Below are 24678 nucleotides of genomic sequence, written 5' to 3' on the forward strand. Positions count from 1 at the left end.
GGCCATATGTCATCACAGACCCAAATTTCTTCCAGTTCCCTGCTCTGGCCATCTCAGCCTTGGTGTCCTGATGAGGTGTGTGCCCTCATGCTCACAGATGGTCACAGGATGGCCTCTGCTGTTTCTAGGCTGCATATCTAGAAACAGAATGTCTCTGGGGAAAAGGATGGAGGGGAGGCACTGTTCATTCTCCAGTGAGGTATGTCATGTCTTGCAGCACACATCCCTTCAGGTTTCTGGGGCTAAATTTAGAGCAGATGCCCATTCCATCACCCATGAACAACCAGGGCAATGGCGACCATAGACCAGTGGTTCTCAAAGTGTGGTTACAGGCCAGTAGTATCAGCATCATCTGGGGATTTGTTAGAAATGCCAGTTCTCAAGCCCCACCGGAAACATACAGGATCTGAAACTCTGGGGGTGGGACCCGGCAATCTGTGCTTTAACAAACACTTCAGTGATTCTGACTCAAGTTCAAGTCTGACTTCCACCACTCACCTGGGGTAGAGTGGATTTAGGAGTTTACTGCTATGCCCTCTCCAATCTCTTCCGTGGAAGAGGGCTGTGTTCCTGAAGTCATTAGTTCTTTAAATACTGGTCTGTAGTTAGAGCATACATTTTGCATTTCTTCTGTTGTAACAGAAGAAATGCAAAATGTATCCCTAATTATATATCCCTAATTATATACTCTATTCTTTTTTCCTCTTTTTATTAATTTTTATTGGAGTACAGTTGCTTTACAATGTTGTGTTAGTTTCTGTTGTACAGCAGAGTGAATTGTACGTATACATATATCCACTCTTTTTTGGATTTCCTTCCCATTTAGGTCACCACATGCTACTGTAAGTGGGATTCTTAATTTCACTTCGGATTGTTCACTGCACGTATAGAAATACAAATTATTTTTGTATAAGATTGTATCCTTCAACCTTGCCAAACTCACTTAATTTTTTGTGGCTTTTCATATTTAATATCATATCATCTGTAAATAGATACCTTTTCCTGTTTTAAATGTGGATACCAGACTTCACTTTCCACTTTCATACCCAGTTTTGAAGACTCTTTTCTTAAATGACCAAAGGATGAGGAACACACTCAAGTAATATGTGTAAAATGCATGCTATTTTTAATGACTTGGATATTTAGGATAGGAAAAATTTTATGTACTCTACGTCAGGCCTTATGCTAAGTGCTCCCACATTACTTAATATGTTTACACCAGCCTTGGAAGCAAGTATTAATAATCCATTTGATGGATGAGAAAACAGAGGCTGGGAGAGCTCAACATGAGGGAATTTGAAATCTGCAGACAGAGTGGGGAATCTGAACCTGGGCTGTCTGACTTCAAGGCCAGACTCAAAAACTCTGTCCAAGTAAGAGTACTAGCAAAATACCTTAGAAAGAGATTTAATAAACAGGAAACAAAATAATAGCAACACCTGTAGATCTAAAGTTGGCTGTGGAGAAAGCAGCTCACAATGTACCCTAGAGCCCCTGCTCACCTATGCACTGCTGTCCCCAGTCACCACTGCCTTGGACCACCTCCACCATGGGACTCCTTTCGCTTAACCACAGAAGAGGCCCTTAGTTCTTCCCAAGGAGCCCTCAGTCTTGTCAGAATGGTGGCTATTCCTCTTGACCTCTCCTTCCCCCACCATCCCCCCTACCCATATCAAAATCTCCTGGCTAACCATTATATACTTTTCAAGCTTAATGAAAATGTTAATGATTTCTGTTAGAGAATTAATGAAGTTGATTAAGAGTTATGTTTTATATGCATTTAGGTGAATGTGCATTGATTTTGATTTAGCAGTTTCCTTTCATTTTATTTTTTAATTTGGGAGCCAAAAACTATGTCTGTCAATCACTCAAACATTTTCATGAGTTCTTGAAAAGATCATAGACTCTGGGTATGGGGCTGATGAGAGCTGCCTTTGGATAAAGTCATCAGACTGTATTATATCTCCTCTTGGACCCAGTATTTCTGAATGATTGACCCACCCAACCAACTACATCTACTTCCTTGTTTTAATTAACAAGGTACACCCATAGCTTCATGGAGTTGATAAGCCTGGGAGCAAATGCAAAGGACTTTCGCTTTCTGTTAAGTCACTCAGCCACATTATAGAGAAAGATATGCCATTCACTGGACTGTCAGAAACTTTGAACATAGTTTAAGAGCTCCCAGTAATCTAAGATTCTGGAATATGGCGACTCCAGCTTGGGGACTGCTGGGTAGGTATTATTAAAAGTCTTTTTCAGTTGTAACATTTTGTGAAAAAAGAAACAACAACAAAATACTTCCAAGAACATTATATCCTCTTCCCTGTACTTAGCTCTTGTTTCTCTAGCTAATGGCCTGATTACTTGCCCCTTTCCTGTGGCTCCCCAGCTATTTGCACAGCTTAAGGCTCCGTTTGCTTAAGTCTGTACTTAGATTGCAGGTGATAATTGCCACCTTATCAGTTTTTTGCTACTTGCTCTCAAAGCGTTTTCTTAGTTTCTCCTAGCTTTTCTCTACTTCTTTCTCTTGAGAAATTCCATTTGGGGGAATGTCTCCTTAAGGACTTATTCCAGGCATCACCGGCTTTATAAAGGAGACTATCCTTATTCTCATTCAACAGAGAATTATCAGATATTTAGTATGTGTCATCAGGCACAGTACAGCATGCTGAGGATACAGCAGTAAAAAATCAAATGCGGTCACTCATTTATAGTTTACGCGGGGCGATCAGTACCAGACTATCAAACAGTCATACGAGTAAATTGACAATTGCCCATTACGGTAACTGCTCTGAAGGAAAGGTACAAGGTGCTGATAGAGAGTGTATCCAGGGAACCTAGCAGAGATGGGTAGATCAGGGAAGGCCTCATGGAGGTGGTGATATTAAACCTGAGAACTGAAGTGTAAGTGGTAGTAAAGGGAGGACATGGGCAGGACTACTCCAAACGGAAGAAACAGCCTCTAGAATCACTGTGAGGTTTTAAGTTGTTCATTTCACATTAGTAAGAACGTTTGTTAGCCAAAGAAAAAACATGTTTTTCCACTATAGCTGAAACAGATAGAGAGGAAACAGATGCCTATATTAAGAGTAAATTCTGGAAATGGGAAGAGAAAGCAGTGGCTGAAGGAGAGATTAGAGTCACTACCACTCAGCCTCCTCCCAGATGCTCTTTTCCTGATGTAACAGGACCAGAGTTTCATGACCAGGTTGCCACAAATGGTTTCAAATACATTATTTATTTTTCCTGTGTTCTTTACTACTGCTTATCTCATAACTAAAATCCTCCAGCTCTTTGCCATTCTGCTTCCTTCTTGCTCTCAGGATCAGTGGCTCTTGAGCCTGGTCACTCACCAGAATCACTTTGGCCATTATAAACTGTAAGGCTCACCACCCAATTCCAGAACTACTGAATTGGGATGTCCTAGGATGAGACCCAGGTAATCCACTTTAAAAAAAAAAAAAAGCTTCTCAGGTGATTATGATTGAAAAAAGGATTGAGCAACCCTGTTACACTACTAGCTGTGTGTTACCTACCCTCTCTGTGACTGTTTCCTCAATTGCAAACTGAGAATCATAATGGTACCTATCTTATGGGGTTGTTGTTGAGTATAAAAAGAGGTAGAGAATCCTGACTTCATGTAACATATTTGGATAAGAAAGACAATCACTGAAGGAAATGCCGTTCTATGGACTTTCACAACTCAGGATTGTCCCATAGACAGGAGGACTTCCATTGAGTCATCTCTAGAGGTCACTTTGTGAGCCCCTTTAGGAGCTGGATAACTCCACCGCTGCAGAGTTGAATGTGGTAGCATGAATATCAGCTACAGTTTTAAAACCTGTCCTCATGGCTTCTTCTGCAGTATTACCTCCACCACCCCACCTCCCTGATTGGCACAACAAAGCTGTCAATTGTTAGGCCATACGTTCTGTGAGACAGGGGAAGGTCAGGTTGGCTGGTCAGAATATTTATTTCCACAAGGACAGTAACTGTAGCAGAAGACCCCTGCAGGATGGATCAGGGTCCATTTTCAGTAACTGACATAAGCACCAGGAGAGGAAGGGGTCTCTTCTTTGTAATTGCTATCAATCAAGATGATAAAAGTCTGGAATTTCCCACGGGCATCTTTGCCATCAAATGCAGGCACCCGCTGAGGAAGCCACTGTCCCGAAGAAAGCAAAACCAAGAGAGGAAGCCAGAGATGGAGGGAGTCCTCACAATGAAACTGCTGGAACTCTGGATCCTGCTATAGTTCTGACACCACTGTGGACTTCCCAGGGCCTGGGCAGAGACTAAGGAAGTTTCCCGTGGAATATATCTACCTATTTATCTATTGATTTAACCTACATGGAGATGGATTTCTGTCACTTAAAACCCAGCGTTCTGCATAATACCTTTGGGTGTTTTTCTGCCATATTTGTAGTCAATATGGCTTATTCCAAAGTCCTGTGAAGTTGTGTTTGATGAGAAAAGCTAAGGTTATCTCCAGCTAACAACCCAGAGAAGTAAGAGCAGAAGCGTAGATAGGACGTGAAGGCAGGACTGTCACTTTTCAAGCTCTCCAGGTTTTACAATTACTGAAGAGCAAACATACTTACAATGAGTGATTCAGGTAAATTTAAAAGTTTAAAACTGTATTTACTACCCTGCACTGCTCAAAAATTTTGCTATTGCTGAGATATGATCTCAGATATGAGTGGGCTTGTCCCTTCCCTTAAACAAAACAACCTCAATAAAAATGCTGTTCCTACAGCTTCCTTAGCAGCCTGTGTCTGACAGTAAAGCTTAGCAGCATTGTGTTCTATTGTGAGTAGAACTCTTCTATTCAAAGCTACATCGAATACGCTGGAATGGAGTTACAAACAGCATTAAAAGTTAATGAAAAATCATCCTTGTATATGCAGAACAATTAAAAAAAAGTTGAAGAAAAAAGTAATTATATTATGCTAGTTACAGTTAAGACTTAGGTGATTATTCTGATTTTGAAATTTAGATCATTCCCTCCCTCCTTGATGTAATTATCCATTAGGCTTCGTAATGCACATTTTTCATGTCAAACTAGCCAGAACTCCAAAATGAGGAGGTGGGGCTGCAAGAGAGAAGAGGAAAAAGGCAAATTTGACGCACGTGGAAGCAAAAGAATGAAGGAAAACAGCGTTTATTGCACGATCTATCACTAAAAATGTACAGGAGTGCCAAGCTGTCTTTATTTGGTCATAATACAAAAGGAATAGATATGAACCCAATACATCTCCAGTGTGACTACTCAAAGGAAAAAATGCTGGAAGAAGTGAGTTGTAAGCAAATAAAAATACCAGCATTTTAGAGCTGAGAACGACTATTATCACTTCCTTGTGTTTTAGGTCAGGAGACATATTTGGGTGGGCTGAGGGCCTCAGTCAAGGCCACACAGCTACTCAGCGGGAGTTCCCTCAGTGCTAATCAGTGATTATTTCCTTCCCTAAAATATACATCTATTAGGAAATAACACACAGATCAGATAGTGTTCTTCCAATAGACATAATTCTCAGGATCTCTAACGCAATTCTGCCAGCTACTGAGTATGTCTATTCCACCTATGCATCTTACAATTCGGGAAATGACCACAGGATGGGTTTGGGGATGACCCACGCACTGTGAGATGCATCTGAGCTGATCACCACCCCCCATAAGTCCCTAGTCTGACAATGATATTTTGGGTCTCCTGAAATTAGTGTCAATTCAGGGCCAGTGTCCAGTAATTCCCGAAAAGACTGATCATTTCCTTTTCCCTAATGCATAGTCACCTGGTAAAAGGCCATAGTATTCAGTGGCATCTTAATGAATCTTTTGGAATTATGTGGGTTTTTTTTAAATAGAAATTTACATTTGTAAAAAAAGATAGTCCTTCATGCCATAAAGATAGAGTATCATGTCCTCGGTTTAGTTAAATCCTACAGAATCAGAAAGAAAGAGGTGAGAAGTCTGGGGAGGGCAACGAGGTAATGCGGAGAAATGTCAAAAACAAGGGAAGATTTACTCATTTCTCCAGGACACCCTATTAGTTCTCAGAATTGCTGGGGAGCAGCTTGCTCCAAAGCAGACATAAATATTGTGGCAAGAGAAGAGGCCATGTTTATGCACTGACATCAAGCATGTGGTCTGCTGGGATCCGACAAGATAGCCAAAGCCTTGCAACAAGGCTATTCTTTGCAAATCATCACCACCGCCCCCAGGAAACCTTCGGTCTGTGCATTTCACACTGGACCAGGAAGCTGAAATCTTATCCTGTCATGTTTGCACAAACCCCCTCCCTCAGTAACCCTGCCTCCTCCCTGCAGTCCTTGGCCTTCAATGACTTTCATGAATATTCAGAGAATACAGACACAGACGGATGCCCTTATGAAGTTATATGAACCTTACAAGGGAGCCTTCTGGAAGGAACAGCAACACAATTGTTTGAAGCTGATATAATGATTCACGTAGTAGTGCTATTCACGGGACACACCAAAAATGTAACAACCCAAATCCCAAAGTCAAAACTGAATAAATGAATATTTAAGAATTCCAGATGCTAAAACTACACCTGAGATCTCATTTTCTTCTTAATCAGAAATTGCTTCGGGGAAGAAGGCTCTTTGCCTCCTGGAATCCAACATCAGCCAAGTTACTTGGCATTTTGGCAGAAATCGAGGATAACCCCTGACTCTTGCCAATTGTAAACAGAGAGCATGGAATTTAAATGTAGGAGATACAGAGGAAGAAAAGCTGCCTGCCTGTTCCTGTGAAATAAACAAGACTTATGCTATTTAAATTTCACTGGGTGTTGCCTTAGTAGGATTTGAATTTGTTCAGAGTTTTTCAGGTGGACACCTGCCATTACAAGCTCAATCTAGTTGATGTAAAAAATACTGCAGAAGAATGAGAAACAGAATTAAAACCTATTAATTTTTTTCCTTTACTCCCAGCTTTCCATTTAAGGGCATTTTGTGATTTTTCCCATCTATTCTAGATTGCTCATAACTCTTCACAGCACTACCAAAAACAGAGCATCTCGCTTTTTGGATATGGGATTTCAGGTTGCAGTTACGTCTTTTTCCCTAGCTTTGGGTTATCGGACATACCTTTGATTCAAAGGAGACTGGGAGTCTCTACCTAATTTTCTGCCAGTGGTTCAGTGAATGGACTTCTGATTTCTGCTATTAAACTGCTTCTGGGAATGGATCTAAAATGCAGGCACTGACCCTTAATGTCAATCATAAAATTCTGAGTCCAAATTTTGACGGCAATTCCATTATTTATAGTGTATTTCTGGCAACATGATCACAAGCAGCCTGACTGCTTTATGGATTTATCTCTCTCCTGAGCAAACTTAAAAGAAGGCTTAGTAAAAGCTCCATTGGTTTATTGAGTGTGTGAGAGCTGGCTGCCCCTCTTCTTTTCTCCTTCTACTAGATATCCTTCGGCTTTATGCATCTGAAGAGCATTTAAAAACTGAATTTTGAAAGTTTAAAAGTAGAGTTTCTTAATATTAATAAATATACCTTTCTTAGCTAATTATTTTGTGATGGGTCATGTAGAAACCATAGAGACTATCTTACGATAAAAATCATTCATATCTTAAAGCAGTATTTCATATTACAAGAAATGCAAAGTTGTGTGAGCCTAGTTTATATGAGCTAATCATTCGTAATAAATTGGTTATAAAAGTAATTTGAAAGCTGTTCCTAGGACCATGAAATAGATAAATATTCACGTCTAATTGCTTTTCATTTGCAAACAACTATTAATTGTTACTTTACCCATACAGCACATGGTAAGCATTCTGGAATTCTACATTTATCACTGTGATGTTTTTATTAAGAGTATGTTAAGGGCTTCCCTGGTGGCGCAGTGGTTGAGAGTCCGCCTGCCGATTCAGGGGACACGGGTTCATGCCCCGGTCCGGGAAGATCCCACATGCCGCGGAGCGGCTGGGCCCGTGAGCCATGGCCGCTGAGCCTGCGCGTCCGGAGCCTGTGCTCCGCAACGGGAGAGGCCACAACAGTGAGAGGCCCGCGTACCGCAAAAAAAAAAAAAAAAAAGAGTATGTTAAGACATTTCCACAAGTACTGTGTTCAGTGCTCGGGCACAGCACGGAAAGCTGGACATTTCACCTCTGTTATTGTTTCTACTCTGATTAGATCTGAACCATTTTTGATGTCAATTTCTGGCCTTCTCAGTTTTAAAAAAAAATAATGAGGAAAATTCTCTCTCCATCGAGAATCTTTACTAAATATGGAGCCAGCTGCCACCCACATAGCAGTTAAATGTCATCTGCAAAGAAGAAAATGGCATCTGGGCAGGATGTATTTTGTTTTTTCTCTGAGATGGGTCCAAACAAATGGGAAACTTCCCAAGATGATGGCTGTCAATGTCACCGGTGTCAACTCTGCCCCTGCATTCTTCTTTATTGGCTTTTAAAAATCACACTAACACTGGACAATAATTTTGCACTGAGGGCCACACACATATGGACTACCTAAGTGTGCTTATTTATTTATTTATGTTTTTGATGTGGACCATTTCTTTTTTTTAAACATCTTTATTGGGGTATAATTGCTCCACAATGGTGTGTTAGTTTCTGCTTTATAACAAAATGAATCAGCTATACATATCCATATGTTCCCATATGTCTTCCCTCTTGCGTCTCCCTCCCTCCCACTCTCCCCATCCCACCCCTCCAGGCTATCACAAAGCACCGAGCTAATATCCCTGTGCCTTGCGGCTGCTTCCCCCTAGCTATCTACCTTACTACGTTTGTTAGTGTGTATATATCCATGACACTCTCTCGCCCTGTCAAAACTCACCCTTCCCCCTCCCCATATCCTCAAGTCCGTTCTCCAGTAGGTCTGCGTCTTTATTCCTGGATGTGGACCATTTTTAAAGTCTTTATTGAATTTGTTACAATATTGCTTCTGTTTTATGTTTTGGTTTTTTGGCCGCAAGGCATGTGGGATCTTAGCTCCCCAACCAGGGATCGAACACACAGCCCCTGCATTGGAAGGTTAAGTCTTAACCACTGGACCACCAGGGAAGTACCCCCCAAGTGAGTTTAAAATGTTCTGGAAAACAAAGAAATTTCAGAAGGATAAGATTGAGAAAATAAGAGAAGTAAGAGTTCTGAGTAAAAGGATAGAAATTTAATAACTAACCTATAAAGTAAATTTTTTTTATCATTGAGAAAAACCAAAAAAATTACAATACACTAAAATTTAACTAGATTATCACTAAAATACTGCATGATAAAAAGAAGTTTTACAAAAGTATGTCTCCATGATAGAGAACACTGTTCTTTCCATGCAGTCAGATGACGGATTCTCACAGAGCGAGAAAACATCATTTTCATGGTTATGCAAGTTGGGAGGCTGACATATATGTACCTAAGCAAGAAGGCATATACCTGTATTTTTTCCAAAGATTTTTAACTCAGTATTTGCAAAAAAATATGGCAAAATCCTACCTGTCACGGCCAAGGGAAGCATGTGTCAGGTGCAGGGGACACGACCGTGAAATGGCCTGTTTAGTGCCACCCTCACAAATCTGGTGACCTGGTGGGTTGAAGGTGATGGGCGTGATTTTAACAAACACTCCAAATTCACCATCATCAGTGCTTTCATAGGGAGCACAGGGAGCACATGATGGGGAGGGGGCAACACAGGAAATGCTTCTAGAGGCACCTGCAGAGGCCTAGGGTTGAGAGGCCCGATGACTGGTTCAAGGAACCAGGCGAAATTTAGCACAGCTGAAGGGTAAGGGCAACATGACCAGTGTGGACAGAAACGAGCCTGGAGAGTTAAGTAGAGGTCTTATAATGACGGGACTTGACAGTCAAATTATGGAGTCTAGGTTTGTCCCAAGAGCCACTGGAGGCCAAGAAGAGATTTATGCAGGAGGGAAAAGGAAAATGGAGGCATCACAGATGGCAACAAGGTCTTTAGGTGGGGCCACTGCCTCAACAGCGAAACTGGACAGGCTTTGGAGAGAAACGATGAGGTTAGCTTTGTACTTCCTGAGTTGAAGGGATCTGTGGGGCATTCAACTACAGATGCCCTGGAAGCAGATGGTGTGAGGCATCAGGGCTCTACAGATGGCATTACACTGGGAGAGCATGAAGATGAGAAGAAAAGAAACCCAAGGGAAGAACTCGGAAGAATACCAACATCTAAGGCATGGAAAAAGAAACACAGTAGTCTGAAGAAGGAACTGGGAATACAGCCAGAGAAGGGTAGGAGAAGTGGAAGAGTCTGCTGTCAGGGACACCAAGGGAAGGTGGCATTGAAGGGCCACTAGTATCTAAAACTGCACCGATCTAAGATGGGGGCTGGGAAGGACGTGCTAGATTTGAGGGCAGGCAGGATGCTGGGGGAAACAGGACTAGTGGTTGACGGGGGCAGACTGCACGATGTAAGGGCAGGATGAGTAGAGAATAACAACGTGGAGACAGTGATTACACAAAAGTCTTTTAAGAAGAGCAAGGGGAGGAAAGGGATAAATTGGGGGAGGAGGAAAAATGTGATCAAAAGAACTGGATATGTGAGTTAGGTTATTTTTAGATCAGTGAGGTCTGTGGGGACCATGTATAGATACATGTATAGATCATGCATAGATACAGATACAAGGAAGTGACAGAGAAAAGATGAAAATATAGGAGAAGAGAAGAAATGGGCAAGATCACTGAGGAAGTAGACCCTTCGGGAGACAGAATATGAATGGGAGGAGAGGGGAAGGTGGAAGAAGCTGAGAGGAGAGCCGGAGACGGGGTGGAAGTTGATCTGTCTGTATGTTGTTAGAAGGAAGTTCCGAGAGTTTTCTCTGATGTTCATCTCTTTTCTGTGAAGTAGGAGGAGAGGGGATCTGCAGAGAGACACTGGGGGAGCACATGTGCCTGGAGTGCTGAGGAGAAAGTAACATGTCAGAAACTGCTTCTCTGGAAAACAGGAGAGAAACAGCTCACTAGGGAACACAGGATTGCCAGGCAACATGAAGAGCCGTCAGTTTATCCTCTACCAATCTGTCTCCTGGAATTTTCTATCACAGGCTACAGTTGCCAGATATAAAAACAGACAGCCAGGCTGATCTTGAAGGGATGACATCATAAAATGTAATATTTTGTTAAACAGTTAGTTTACAAGGCTTCATGACTTGAACAAAACATCCCCACAAGAATATTCCAAATTGATTAAACAACACCAAGAAGAGTACAGTTTTTTCCCAACACCTTGAGCCTAGGAAAGTGGGGGAGACTGGCCAGTGGCTACAGTCACTCTAACTATTGGGAAGATACAGCTCCATTAATATGATAATCACTAATTAAACCATTTCTGGGTTATACATATATACCAATGTGACTGTGTAACAAAAGTTAGACAACAGTTGTTTAATTCTTCACAAGAGGCCCAATGGAATATCTAGAGCTACCAAGCTCACAAACACACCTAGAAGGTTGTGACCACACTGAAGATTGGCTGATACATTGTGAGCCCTGCAGAAACGATGAACTGCTCTCTGTCTCCGGAATCTCTTTCCCATTTCTTCCCATCGAGCTCTTTACTGGGGGTTCTCCTGTGTTCCAGGCAAGGTGATCCTGACCCTCAGTGGGCTGCTAGCAGGGGAGACAGGCATGAAAGCCAATGTTTACAACCCAGGCTGAGTTACGCCACAGGAGATGGAGATAAAAGCTTGAGAATAGTAAAGGGGGACTAGTGGTGAATTCTGTCTGTTGGATTAGCACAAAAACATTTACTTTCAATCCTCTACATAAAACTCAATATAACTTTTGGCAATCTGTGACTCAGGGAAACATAACAGAGAGAACACTTGGTGAAAAATAAGGTTCTTCTTTTATTTGAAAACAATCCATGTTTTCTTTTCATATTTTACTCCCCTTTAATCCGTAATGACCTGGATACCATGAAATTTCCCACCAACCCTCTTAGTTGCTTGATTTCTTCTTGAAAGGTATGTTCCCAAAGACACTGGTTCTGTACTGTTGAACTTCCTTTTGAAGTCTGGGGCTGTTACAACAGTAAGTTCTCCTTTGTGCAGATTTTTCAACTGGAGAACAGAAACTATATCCTTGCTCCTGGTGATGCATCTGGTTGCTAGACTTCTAGACCGGGTGAGAATGGCTATGTTCAAACCGCTTTAGGAAACAAACCAAAAACGCAAAGTGTCTTGAATCCTCTTGTACCTCAAGGGGCAGGAGAAGAGTATTGCGGGGGAAATAGGCAGTTATCAGGAATCATGTTTTAGTGCCAGTTTTGTTACTTCCTGGCTATGCAAATTTAAGCCTTTTGGTTGCTTCTCTGTAAAAGAAGGAGGCTGGGACTAAATGATGCTTTGGTATTCGAAGTTTATTTTTATGAGGAAAATTAGAGAGTTTGGACTAGGTGGTATTACATTCTGAACCGACACTCCCTAACAGGAGCTATAACTTTCCTGTCACCGTGAATGATTTAGTGAGTGAGATCTTTGCACTCATACTCCAAGTCCACACTAATGACCGGTAGTTATTCTAATTGATTCTCAATGAACTGTTAACCACTCTGATGGCATACCAGTGAAGCAGGCAGCACTGTGAGTGCCGGTTCCGTGCCTTATATTTGTATCCTTCCATTCATAATTCTGAATGGAAACCTGTGTGTCCAAATAAATACTTCTGTATCCATTTTATAAGGATTATCATTAAACATCTGCAGTGTTGTAAGAAGTCCTCATTTTGATTTGTGAGAGCAGAAGAGAAGATATAATACAAAGTCATAGAATCTTGAAGATGATGTGATTTTGGAAAACATGAAATTTGACCGTATAGAAATTCTCAAATATGTGAACAATGGTATTATACAGGAATGTTCTCAACAGGGTTGTGAGTGATAGCAAAAAATTAGAAGCAACTTTAATGTACATCAATTGAAGAATGGACAAAAAATATTACACGGCACTTAGGTGAATGAAATCAAGCTATATATAGCAATATAAATAAATCTCAAAAACCTAATGTTAAGTGAAAAAGTAAGTTTGCAAAAGGGTATATACAGATAGACACCTTTTATGTAAGGCTAAAAATATGAAAAAGGAATATACGTAAGTGTTAAAAAATTATAGAGACACGCACAGGAATGTAGTGATAAAGATCACATTTAGGATGGTGGTTACCTGAGGAGAACAAGGAAGAAGGTATGGAGGTTGATCAGAGGAGAAAAGATACGAGAATCTGGAGAGATTAATCAACTTGCTCAAGGACACAAAACAGGCTAGAAACTAGAGCCCAGCGCTTCCCACTACGGAATACCACCTCCAAAAGGGAGCACTTCTGAGCCCAAGTTTATTTGTTAATACCTCTTTCAGACACAAAATGATAGCCACAGGGTATTTAACATTATAAGAGACCTTAAAAAGACATCCTATACAACTCCTCCCTCAGTTTTCGACTTTTCCTAACAACGTGTCTGCTAAAGGATGACCCAGCCTTTATTAGAAACAAAACACAGCAAAAGGAAAAACTAAGCCTCTCCAGGTAGCACATCCCTAACTTCAAGGAAGACATTTCAGGATATCCCTGGAGAAAATGCCCTGCAAACCAAACACTGTAACCTCTGGAAAACCCAGCGTTGAGCACCAGCCTCACGCGCCTTCTTAGCTTAGCTGAGTCCGGATTTTCGTGTGGATGGACTCATTCAGCAAAGATCTAGTGAGTGTCTACTGCTTGCCAGGCACCGTGCTAGGGGCACAACAGTAAGCAAGACAGCACCCTGTGGTCCACGGTGTGGGATAAATCAATAACAGTGAAGGAGGATTGGTCTGTGCCCTTTGCCCCTTACCCTACTCTAAGAGATGAATAAAGCTAATGGGGCTCTTTATGAGGCCCCTCTAAGCTCCAGTAACCCCACTTTGAGAAAGATGGCTGCTTACCGAGGGTGGGAAGGAAGGTATGAGAGCTGGTGTGGATTTATTAGGACTCTTTGGGCTGCGGGTGACAGAAGCCCAAGTTGAGCCTGTAGGGGTTCAGAATATGTCACCCCCAAATATGTCACTTTGGCATGTTGATTATTTTGAATTAAAGGTACTTGAGAAACAGCTGGTGCGAGAAGGATCCTCTGACCCTCCTTTGTCCCCCCGAAGCAGGAAATAAATCTCCCCTGTGAAAGGTACCTTCCCTGTCCCAGGAGGGGCAGAAGGCATCCTTATCACCAGAGACAGGGAATTCGGTGCAGAGAAGGCTGTATAAACAAACCTTGCTACTTCTTTACCAGTCTACTACCCCAACCCCAAAGACTTCTGTCATGTCAATTCTTCATGTTCAATTCATGTCGTCAATTCTAAATGTATTGTTACTTTGTCTAAAAGGTGTAAAAGCTTCCTGCCTTGGCTATTTCTTTTAGAGTCTCGTATTTTTATGGGGCTCCAATATGTATGAAATTACCTTCATTTTTCTCCTATTAATCCATCTCATGTCAATTGATTAGAACAGCCAAAGAAACAGGAAAGGCAGAGGGGAAATTTTTCCACCCCTACAAGCCACCTTAAATACCCCAGGCAGGAACAGTCCTGAATCTTGGGAGAAGCTGATACAGGAACCCAAACACTCTCTGAGGCTCTCCCCTCAGCTCAGCTCCTCTCCTCCCAACCGCCCTTCTGCTCTCTCTCCAGCCTGGTCTCTTCAGCTGCTCTGGCCCACGTGGTAGGAAACAGCCACTCGAGCTTCTGAGTTTTGCATCTTATCGTCCAGGCACTCAGTGCCATTCTCCCAAAATTTCAAGAAAGGGAATCATCAGCCGAGCTTGAATCAGCCACCCATTCCCTAGACTAGTAATTCATGGTGACCAGTGATGTGCGGTGTCCTATGGATGATGGGCCTAGCGTTGGCCAGATGCCAACGGACCAAACGAAGGGTCCCATGGTCAAATGGCAGTTTCTGCTACACTCTGTAGATGGTGTGGGAGAGGAGGAACAAAAGAAACAGAGGCAGGGGTGGCACCCAGAAGAAGGGTGAGTGCTGGGCTGAAGCAACAGCACTGTTTTTTACCTGTACTCAGAACATATTTGGAGAACAAACGCATTCAATTGATTACTAGATTTTTAAAAAATCTACATTGATTGGATCGACTCTGTAGCAAAGCTTGGCCACTGAACGTTATTCAAATTCAGAAGATTTTAAGCAACTTTGACCATTACTCCTTCATTTCTAGTAGTATGGCTTCTGGGGTGCGGGGCATACGCAGAGGGCAGCTCCCAGGAAGACAGGAGACTCAGAAGGCAGGGTAGAGAGTTAAAACAGAGTCCACTGGGAGGGAAAAGTTATAAGTAGCTGAGTGGATAAGAATACACATGGAATTTGGAGGGCACTGGGAGTACATAATGAAGTGAGAATTGACATCAGGATCTGAAAGTGGGTGACAGGGTCTGAATGGACATTGGTGACCAACATACAAGTTCCCTGTCCTTGGGAACTTGCATTGTGAGAGGTAGAGCATATGTAAATAAACAAAAAGAATGATTACAGATAGAATAAGTGCCATGAAATAAATTTTAAGAAGTAATAAATAACAGGTGCTGGGAGATAAACCATCAGAGGATATCAACTTTACATAAGAAGTTGAGAGAAGGTGATATTTAAGCTATACTCTGAAGGATAAGGAAAAGCCAGCAATGGAAACAGTGAAGGAAAACATGCTCCAGGAGGAGAGAACAGCCAAGTCAACTGAGATGGGAAAAATCATGTAAAAGGAAGATGGGAGATGGCGGTGTCCAGAGGTAGGCAGAGGCAGTAGGTGTTTATTTGATTAAAAAATGGTTGCAACCTTCATCAAAACCAGAGGAAGTAGCTCAAACAAGTGACTTTTAAAAGCAATTTTATTTTCCTGAGGATATGATTGACAGTAAGCATAAAGTCCTCATGGTATACGTGCCTTTGCTCCAGGTCAGGTATACAAAGATCCCCTGGGGGAAAATAGAATTTCAATACAGCAACATCAAAATCAGGAAAAACAGCCTGATTTCAGAGGAAAAGAATATACTTTCTCATCAGAGAGGCTCAAGAGAAAAGAATTATGCCAAACCAGTCTAAAAGCAAAACTTATTTATAGGCCACAAATATATTTAGTTTGCAAAAAAGCAAGATGGAATCTTGTTAGAAATATTATACCAAAGCATGGAGGCCAGTTTGTCTGTGAGGTCCTGAATCAATTAACTGTCCAAGAGAGCAACAAGGTGGCTTTACTTTGCCTAAAATCAGAAGCTTGTAGCTACTACTTATCATTTTCATACAAACACAAGAAGGTTAAAACATAACCTGAGCCTATTGATGTTTATTGTACTTTTGCAAAAGAAAAAAATTAAAAGTAGCCATCTGTTTTGGCAATCTTGCCATAGATAACAGCATTGAAGGTCTGAATAAAGCCCTGGCTTACAGAAAGTTCACATCATTGACCAAAATGAACATACTTTTCAGGACAACTATTTTTGGAATCAGAGTCCTATAGAGCCTGGATTGGTGACAATGAGTTTTGAAAAGGTGGGATTATAGCTATGTGATTCTTTCATATGCTAGGTATGATAATTTATAGCTAAACAATTGACTTTAGATGCTAATGTTGAATGCTAAACGAAACTCAGATATCAGTACTTATTTAGTGCAAATCAGAAATAAACTAGTAGGAATCAGAAAAAATGTCATTAGAGGTATGAAAAGTCAAATAAGTTTCTGTTTAAGGTAAACATGTAAAAATACTATCAATTAATATCTAAAACGTTATTGGTCCTGCCAAAGCATTCTTGAAAAAAGAAAAAACCTGGAACAAAGCTATATTACAAAGCTATAGTGACTAAAACAGTATGGTATTGGCATTAAAAATAGACACATAAATCAACAGAATAGAATAGAGAGCCCAGAAATAACCCCCTACATATTAATTTACAACAAAGAAGCCAAGAATATATAATGGGGACAAGACAGTCTCTTCAATAAATGGTGTTGGGGAAACTGGACAGCCACATGCAAAAAAATGAAACAGCACCACTATTTTACACCATACACAAAAATTAACTCAAAATGGATGAAAGACTTGAATGTAACACCTGAAACCATAAAACTCTTAGAAGAAAACATAGGCTGTAAGCTCCCTGACATAGATCTTGGAGATAATTTTTTGCATCTGACTCCAAGAGCAAAAACAACAAAAGCAAAACTAACAGGTGGGACTACATCAAACTAAAAAGCTTCTGCATGACAAAGGACACTGTCAACAAAATGAAAAAGGCAACCTACTGAATGCAAGAAAACACTTGCAAATCATATATCTGATAAGGGGCTAATATCCAAAATATATAAGGAACTCATACAACTCAATAGCAAAGACCAAACAATCTGATTAAAAAATGGGCAGAAGGGTTTCCCTGGTGGCGCAGTGGTTGAGAGTCCACCTGCCGATGCAGGGGACCCGGGTTCGTGCCCTGGTCCAGGAAGATCCCACATGCCGCGGAGCGGCTAGGCCCGTGAGCCGTGGCCGCTGAGCCTGCGCATCTGGAGCCTGTGCTCCGCAACGGGAGAGGCCACAACAGTGAGAGGCCCGCGTACCAGAAAAAAAAAAAAATGGGCAGAAGATCTGAATAGATGTTTTTCCAAAGAAGACATACAGATGGCCAAAGGTACATGAAAAGATGCTCTACATCATTCATCATCAGAGAAATGCAAATCAACACCACAATGAGCTATCACTTCACACTTGTTGGAATGGTTACCATCAAAAAGACTAGAAATAAGCATTGGTGAGGATGTGGTGAAAAGGGAACCCTCATGCACTGTTGGTGGGAATGTAAATTGGTGCAGCCACTATGGAAAACAGTATGAAGGTTCCTCAAAAACTTACAAAGAGAATTACCATATGATCTCGCAATTCTACTTCTGGGTTTTTATCTGAAGAAAATGAAAACACTAACTCGAAAAAGATATAGGAACTCTTAAGTTCACTGCAGCTTTATTTACAATACCCAAGATATGGAAACAACTTAAGCGTTTACTGACAGATGAATGGATAAAGAAGATTTGTGTATATATATATATATACAAAGGAATATTATTCAGATAAAAAAATGAAATCTTGTCATTTGTGACAATGTGGATGGACCTTGAAGGCATTACATAAAGTGAAATAAGTAAGACAGAGAAAGACAAATACTGTATTATTTCTCTTATACATGGAATCTAAAAACAATAAACAAAACAAGCTCACAGAGACAGAGAACAGATTGGTGGTTGCCAGAGGTAGGGGGGGTGGAAGGGTGAGAGAAATGGGTGAACTGTATTTTAGTTTTTGTTTAAATAAATTTGTTTCCTTTTAAAAAATTTAAAAACTAAAAAATACTGGTCCTGAATAATAATGTTCAGAAGTTGTCAGATAGATTTTTACAATGTATATAAATCCAGGGAACAATTTTAGTTTGTAATAGTTAAGACTAAACATTTTTTTTTCAGTAGAAAAAATGATTTATTATTATTTGCAGCAAGTAAGGAGGATACTGAGGATCTTTCCCAAAGCAGTGTCTCCGCGACTAAACTTGATTCTGGAATATCTCAAAAAAAGAAATAAGCTATTCAGTGGGATGTTTAATTTTCACTACTTTATATATTTGAAAATATGTGTAAATAACTTTTCACTACTTGACAGGGGATTTTATTAGATATATGTATTTCTAACATAGGTTTCATACGATAATAGAATACATCATATTTTAGAATAAATATAAAGTAAGTGATTCAGAGGAGAGTTGGCCAGGATTGTCTCTTCATAAAATGGTTAAAAAATCTGGGATTTCATTTGCCATGAAAATGATGAGGCCGGCCCATGGAGGAAGGATAAGCCTCATGCAGTGCCGGCCAGGATTCAATGAGGACGATGAGAAGAAGTTAAGGAGGCGAATTCTGCCTTGATACATGGCGCTTTCTAAGGAGGTGGCTGTACAGCTGAGTGGATGCCTTGGGAAGTAGTGGATTCACTGTCCCCATAAATACTCAAACATAGTCTATGTAATCCTTTGGCTGGATGCTGGAAAACCTACGGAGGCATTCTTTATGCACCTGTCCGACGATACTATTGAGCATCTACCAAATACATGTTCCACGCTGTGGAAGGAGGACACTGCGGTAAGTGAAACAGACAAGATCTCTGTCCTCGTGGAGGTTGCAAAACAGTTAACGGATACAGACAATAAGTAAGTCAACAGATAATTCAACGTGGAACGAGGACACTGCGATAAGTGAAACAGACAAGATCTCTGTCCTCCTGGAGGTTGCAAAACAGTTAACGGATACAGACAATAAGTAAGTCAACAGATAATTCAACGAGGCAATTGCTAATTATGACCACTTCTCCGACAGAAATAAATAAGATGGTGGGAGAGGCTGACGGATGGATCGTGGGGTGATCAAACTAGGTGACATTTGAGCTAAGTCCTGACAGGTGACAGCTGGAAAAGCATCCCAGCTTCTGAGGCTGTGAGAGCGCTGAGTTAGCCCAGGGCTTAGTTTGGTGGAAGGATCGATGTAAAGCTGGGAACACTGGCAAGGGAATGAAGGGGAGGCTCTGGGGCAGGAGGTGGCTCCCACCCACAGCTTCGTGGGCCCAGGGAGAAGATTTTGCTAAAGGGAATTAGCTATCACGGAAAAGTTTTAAACAGGGGAGTGATGTCATTGGATTTATATATTTTTTTTAAAAGGTGGTGTACAAGACAATCTTTAAATTTTTTTCTAAAGCTGAGATTCTGCCTCTGTCATGATGGGGTCTTCACCCTGTCTTATTGCATATACAGAACAATTATGTACCACACCTTCTGGTATTTGTTCTGTTTAGCAGTTAGCAGTCTACCTAGAGAAAGAGCACCGAATTGCAAATTTCAACAGGAGCTGGGGGAAAAAATGAGCCACTGTTGTGATTTATCCTGAGATGGCCCTCCTCATTACTGCATCTTCCCCAGACAGGTACCTGTTCTGCTTGGATCTGGTCCTCTGCCTCTGCTGACCCTGCTCCCACCCCTACACTGCTCCTTTTAACATTTTATCTGGTCAGCAGTCCCATTACTGACAACTGATTGGGCTCTTTCTCCTGGTCTTAACTCATTACTTTACCTCATAAAGAAGGGCCTATCTCCTTCCTGTCACAATGGACTGTCCTTTTGTACCAAAGCCTTGGCCTGGACTCAAGACCATTTTCTCCCTTACAATCCATGAGACTATAGTCTCCTTGAGAACAGGGGTTATATCTGGTTCTCTATTGGCGCCTCCGATTGTTAGGTCTTCAATAAACGCTGTTGAATGAATGAGTACCCTAACCTTGGGCAGCCTGTACAGACCTGAGATCGTCCTGGGCCCGAACTCTCCTCTCTGCCACTCAATCCCATCTCTCCCTGTCCAGTGTCTACATTGTGAAACACGATGGCTCTGTGCCAGTTAGAGTCTCCCAACTATTTTAACCAGAGCTGGAACTGAGCCTTCTTTTTTTCTTTTTTCCTCTTAATCAGTCCAGCCACAAGCTTGGGGTTGTTTTCCTGAATTGTGGCTGAGTCTTAACTGGGATAACTCAGAAAAAGCAAGTCTGCAGATGCTTTGCATCATTTCCAGGATCATAATAACAGCTCACATTTATTGGGCACTACTGCTTGCCAGGCACCATGCTAAGTGCTTTGCAGGCACTGTCTCCTTTGATCCTCACTGCTACGCTATATGGAAGACATTATTATCCCCATTTTACAGATGAGAAAATCGAGGCTTAGAGAGGCTAAGTGATTTGTCCAGAGTTAACAAGGAGATCTGAGATTTTCAAGTTTCCTCTGAATGTAAAATTTGCACTCCTAACAACTAGGGAAAAGAAATGTACAAAATAAAGTTCATAATAATGCAACCACATACTGAAAATTAGCAGAGAAAGGCATAATTTAATTGATGATGGTATTGAAATGGATACCCATATGAAACTGTTGTATAATTGGATAGAATTTCATTTCTCTGTGACACATTTTTCCTCTTTGCCTCCAAAATGATCTTATCTATTCATAATCTTTTACTAGCACATCGGAGCATACTTAAGACTTTTGTTTGTAATCCTAAAGCATTTTATTTTAATAAGAAGCAGCCCAGGAAAACTAGGGAGGTATAGAAAACAGTCTGTATCTTACTGAATTTTAAAAGCCTCAAAAGAAAAAAGGTATGAAAAGAACCTAAGAGTTCTTACATACAACTGAAATGTATATGAGATCAAAGCACCCAAAGCTCTAAAATCTGCTCTACTTACAGAGGACCTCTGGAACCAAAACATCTTCCAAAGTTCTGTGAGTGACAGTTTGAAAGCGTCCAAAACTCAGATTTTCCAATTTTTAACTTAACATCAAAGCATACATTCAGATATTTTCTGATTTAAAGAGACTGCCTTTAAAAATGCCTGATGTTATGTGAAACACATATAAAATACATAGGGACCTGTCTACCTAGAAAACTACGTAATTACAACCTAGGACACCAGCCTAGTATAAGACAAAACTCAATAAGACTGAAGTCTTATTGAAGAATAATAAAATGTTTCTTCAGTAAAATAGTTATCTAAAGGAATCCTGGTTCTAACGTTTATACTCACGGTCATGAGGAGATTGTGAAAAATTACATAATTCATTTAGGATATATTGAGAATCAGAGAAAGTACTTCTAGCAAATCACAAAAATTAAGAGAATAAATGGTAAATGTCTTACCAGCCCATATTCACTGAGGAAAATAATTCCCCAACTTGGAAAACTTATGAACTCAATTGAGAAAAATAAAAATTAGAAAAAAAAGAATCCAACTTGCAGAAGAGATTATACATTTATGAACTTGTAAACATAGCTTAGGTTTACCAAGTCAGTGATTTTAAAACGTCTGTACTGATGCTACGGCATGTATCATATATGTTTATCTTATCTGCCTTTTTTGGTTAGGAGGCTCTTTCAGGGCTCACGAGGCATAGGAGGACCTGGGCATGGATCATACTCTGAAAATGCTTAGCTTTGTATCTTTTGGCAAGTCACTTAAAGTTTCAGTTTAATCAGTTGATTCATGTGTGCTCTAGGGGATAATAATATTCACCTTCTCCCCCTCATAGAAGCAATACATAGGGTAGAGGCATGGACATCAGAAGAGATACAACCTGGGTTTGAATCCTAGCTTTCCTTCCATACCTCAGCCCACTCATGTGGGGCCTTGGCTAACTTCCTCATCCACCTGAGCCTTAGTTTCCTCATCTACAAACCTAGAATAGCACATCCAGTGAGATGTCTACAGGGTAAGAGAAAATACATGTAAACATTTGGCACTTAGTAAGCTTTCGATCAATTGTAGCTACTGATGTTTGTGGACACATTTTGTGAATTGCATTGTATATGTCAGGCTATCATATGACTTGGCTGTTTCCTCAGAAGTCATGTAGTTTCTTACCGGCAGACTAAATCACAACGTTTCTCCATTAGTCTGTATATAGGAATATATTTTCTTTTACGTATTGGAGTTTTGTTGTGATACTTTTCTTGGGAAATCTATTATGAGACTATGATGTCAACAAACCTCCCAATAATGAGATCTCTTTGATTCTTCCTTGTTTGCTGCGTTCCAGTCTATAGTCTACAGTGAGGTTTTCATCTATTCACTCGTTCAACAAACACCTCCTGAAGGCTTACTATGTGACAAGATCTATGCTAGGAATTATATTGCAAAAGGAATCAGCCTATTTATTTTATCACAGATGGTTTCATTCAGTATTATCAGTTAGTATGATAAAATATTGCAGTAATAAAGAAAACAGAAAATATTATAGTTTCTATAAACTGTAATGGGAATTAAAAATAAGTTTGGACAATATGTTACATATTCTCTAGAAGATAATTATATGCAAATTCTTTTCACAAGAGTTACCATATAAATTAAATAATTCCAAAGTGTCTATGAGGCTAAAGCAAGGATAGGAATTTAAAAATGGAAACAACTTTTAAAATCATCATTATTTAAGACTTAGTATGGAATTATCTTTCAGGGTAGATTCCTTTTTTTTTTTTAAACATCTTTATTGGAGTATAATTGCTTCACAATGGTGTGTTAGTTTCTGCTCTATAATAAAGTGAATCAGCTATACATATACATATATCCCCATATCTCCTCCCTCTTGCGCCTCCCTCCCACCACCCTCCCTATTCCACACCTCTAGGTGGTCACAAAGCACCGAGATGAGTTCCCTGTGCTATGCAGCTGCTTCCCACTAGCTATCTATTTTACATTTGGTAGTGTATATATGTCCATGCCACTCTCTCACTTCGTCCCAGCTTACCCTTCCCCCTCCCTGTGTCCTCAAGTCCATTCAGTGTAGATTCTTAAGTGCTTTATATCTAGAATAATTTAAAAATGGGCCACAGTTGGAAACAATTAAGGATAGTTCAATTTTTGTTTTTCTTAACAGTCATAAGCCATAGGCTATTTCTACTAACGGAAAACAACCAAATTTCACAACACCTATGTGTATATATTTCTATGATGTTCTAAAACATGTCCTTGCATCATTATAAACATAATCCATTTTAACAGTAATTGAGTGCCTCCAACATCCAGCAATTACAAACTGAATGATGAGTATACAAGATAAGTAGAGTAGGCGGCGACCAGTGGACCAAAGCTGGCCTACCAGCTGTTTTTGTAAATAACAGTTTTATTGGAACACACCCTGATTCGTTTGTTTACATAATAATCTTTGGCTGCTTCTGTGATCCGTTGGCAGAGTTGAATAGTTGTGATAGAGACGACATGGCCTGCAAAGCCTAAAATATTTTCTGTTTTTTTACTGAAAAGGTTTGCTAACTCTTGCTTTATATTAAAGATATGAAAGAATTTCTACACCAACTGGAGTATCAACACAAAAATTAAAAAGGAATTAAAAGAGTTTGCTATATATTCAGCTCCCTTTAGGCTTGTGCTCAGTGCTTAGTAGACACATCAAAGGTAGGATAAATGAGTAGACAAATTCTCTACAAGCAGTCTTTGCTGAGCCAAAGGGCTAATGAGCCACTTGCCCAGGATAACAAAAATTCCAAGAGTGGTCCCAAGGGACCAAGCAAATGCTCCCCAGAAATGTATAACCATCCCTTCTCTGGGGAGCTGGAGGTTTTATTTGGTATCTAATGCTCTGTGTTGTTGGAAATATTGTGACTTTGTATATATCTATAAACACCATAGCTCATTTAAGTGAAAATGACCATTGTCATTAAAAATAGGAAAAAAAAGTTGAGGTGTTACCTGTGTGCTGTTCTTCAATCCAGACTTGCAAATACATGAAGAGGAGTAGCCCTGCTACTCCAAATATCAGCACTGAGAGGAAGACTTGTTTGGGGTTCATGACCATTTCAGATGGCTGCATCTCTCATTTCTGAAGACCACATAGTTTGGTTTTCCACAGTTTCGATCCTTTCTTTTCCTCTTAAGTGCTCGTTCCGTGAAGCAACCTAGAATTTTTTAAAAATCCACATTGTACCTTGCTGATAACATTTCTTCCCAAATATGGTACAGATATACAGTATATCAACAATACTGAGGATTTCCATGAACTTTAACACCCTGAAGACAGAAGAGACTGTAGTTGATGGCCCTA

The 24678-nt window shown here is 40.4% G+C and overlaps 1 protein-coding gene across 1 annotated transcript in view; it reads right to left on the reverse strand.

Moving 5' to 3' along the window:
- The window catches only part of CHST9 (carbohydrate sulfotransferase 9), a 200467-nt gene extending 176020 nt beyond the window's left edge, over window positions 1-24447 (reverse strand). Inside the window, 1 exon segment of the mRNA XM_024739383.1 lies at window positions 24327-24447. Within this exon segment, the coding sequence (XP_024595151.1) occupies window positions 24327-24447 (121 nt within the window).
- Window positions 24448-24678: the final 231 nt, after the last annotated feature.

This window comes from Neophocaena asiaeorientalis, unplaced genomic scaffold (genome assembly GCF_003031525.2).
Source record: "Neophocaena asiaeorientalis asiaeorientalis breed wild unplaced genomic scaffold, Neophocaena_asiaeorientalis_V1.1 scaffold42, whole genome shotgun sequence".
NCBI lineage: Eukaryota > Metazoa > Chordata > Mammalia > Artiodactyla > Phocoenidae > Neophocaena > Neophocaena asiaeorientalis.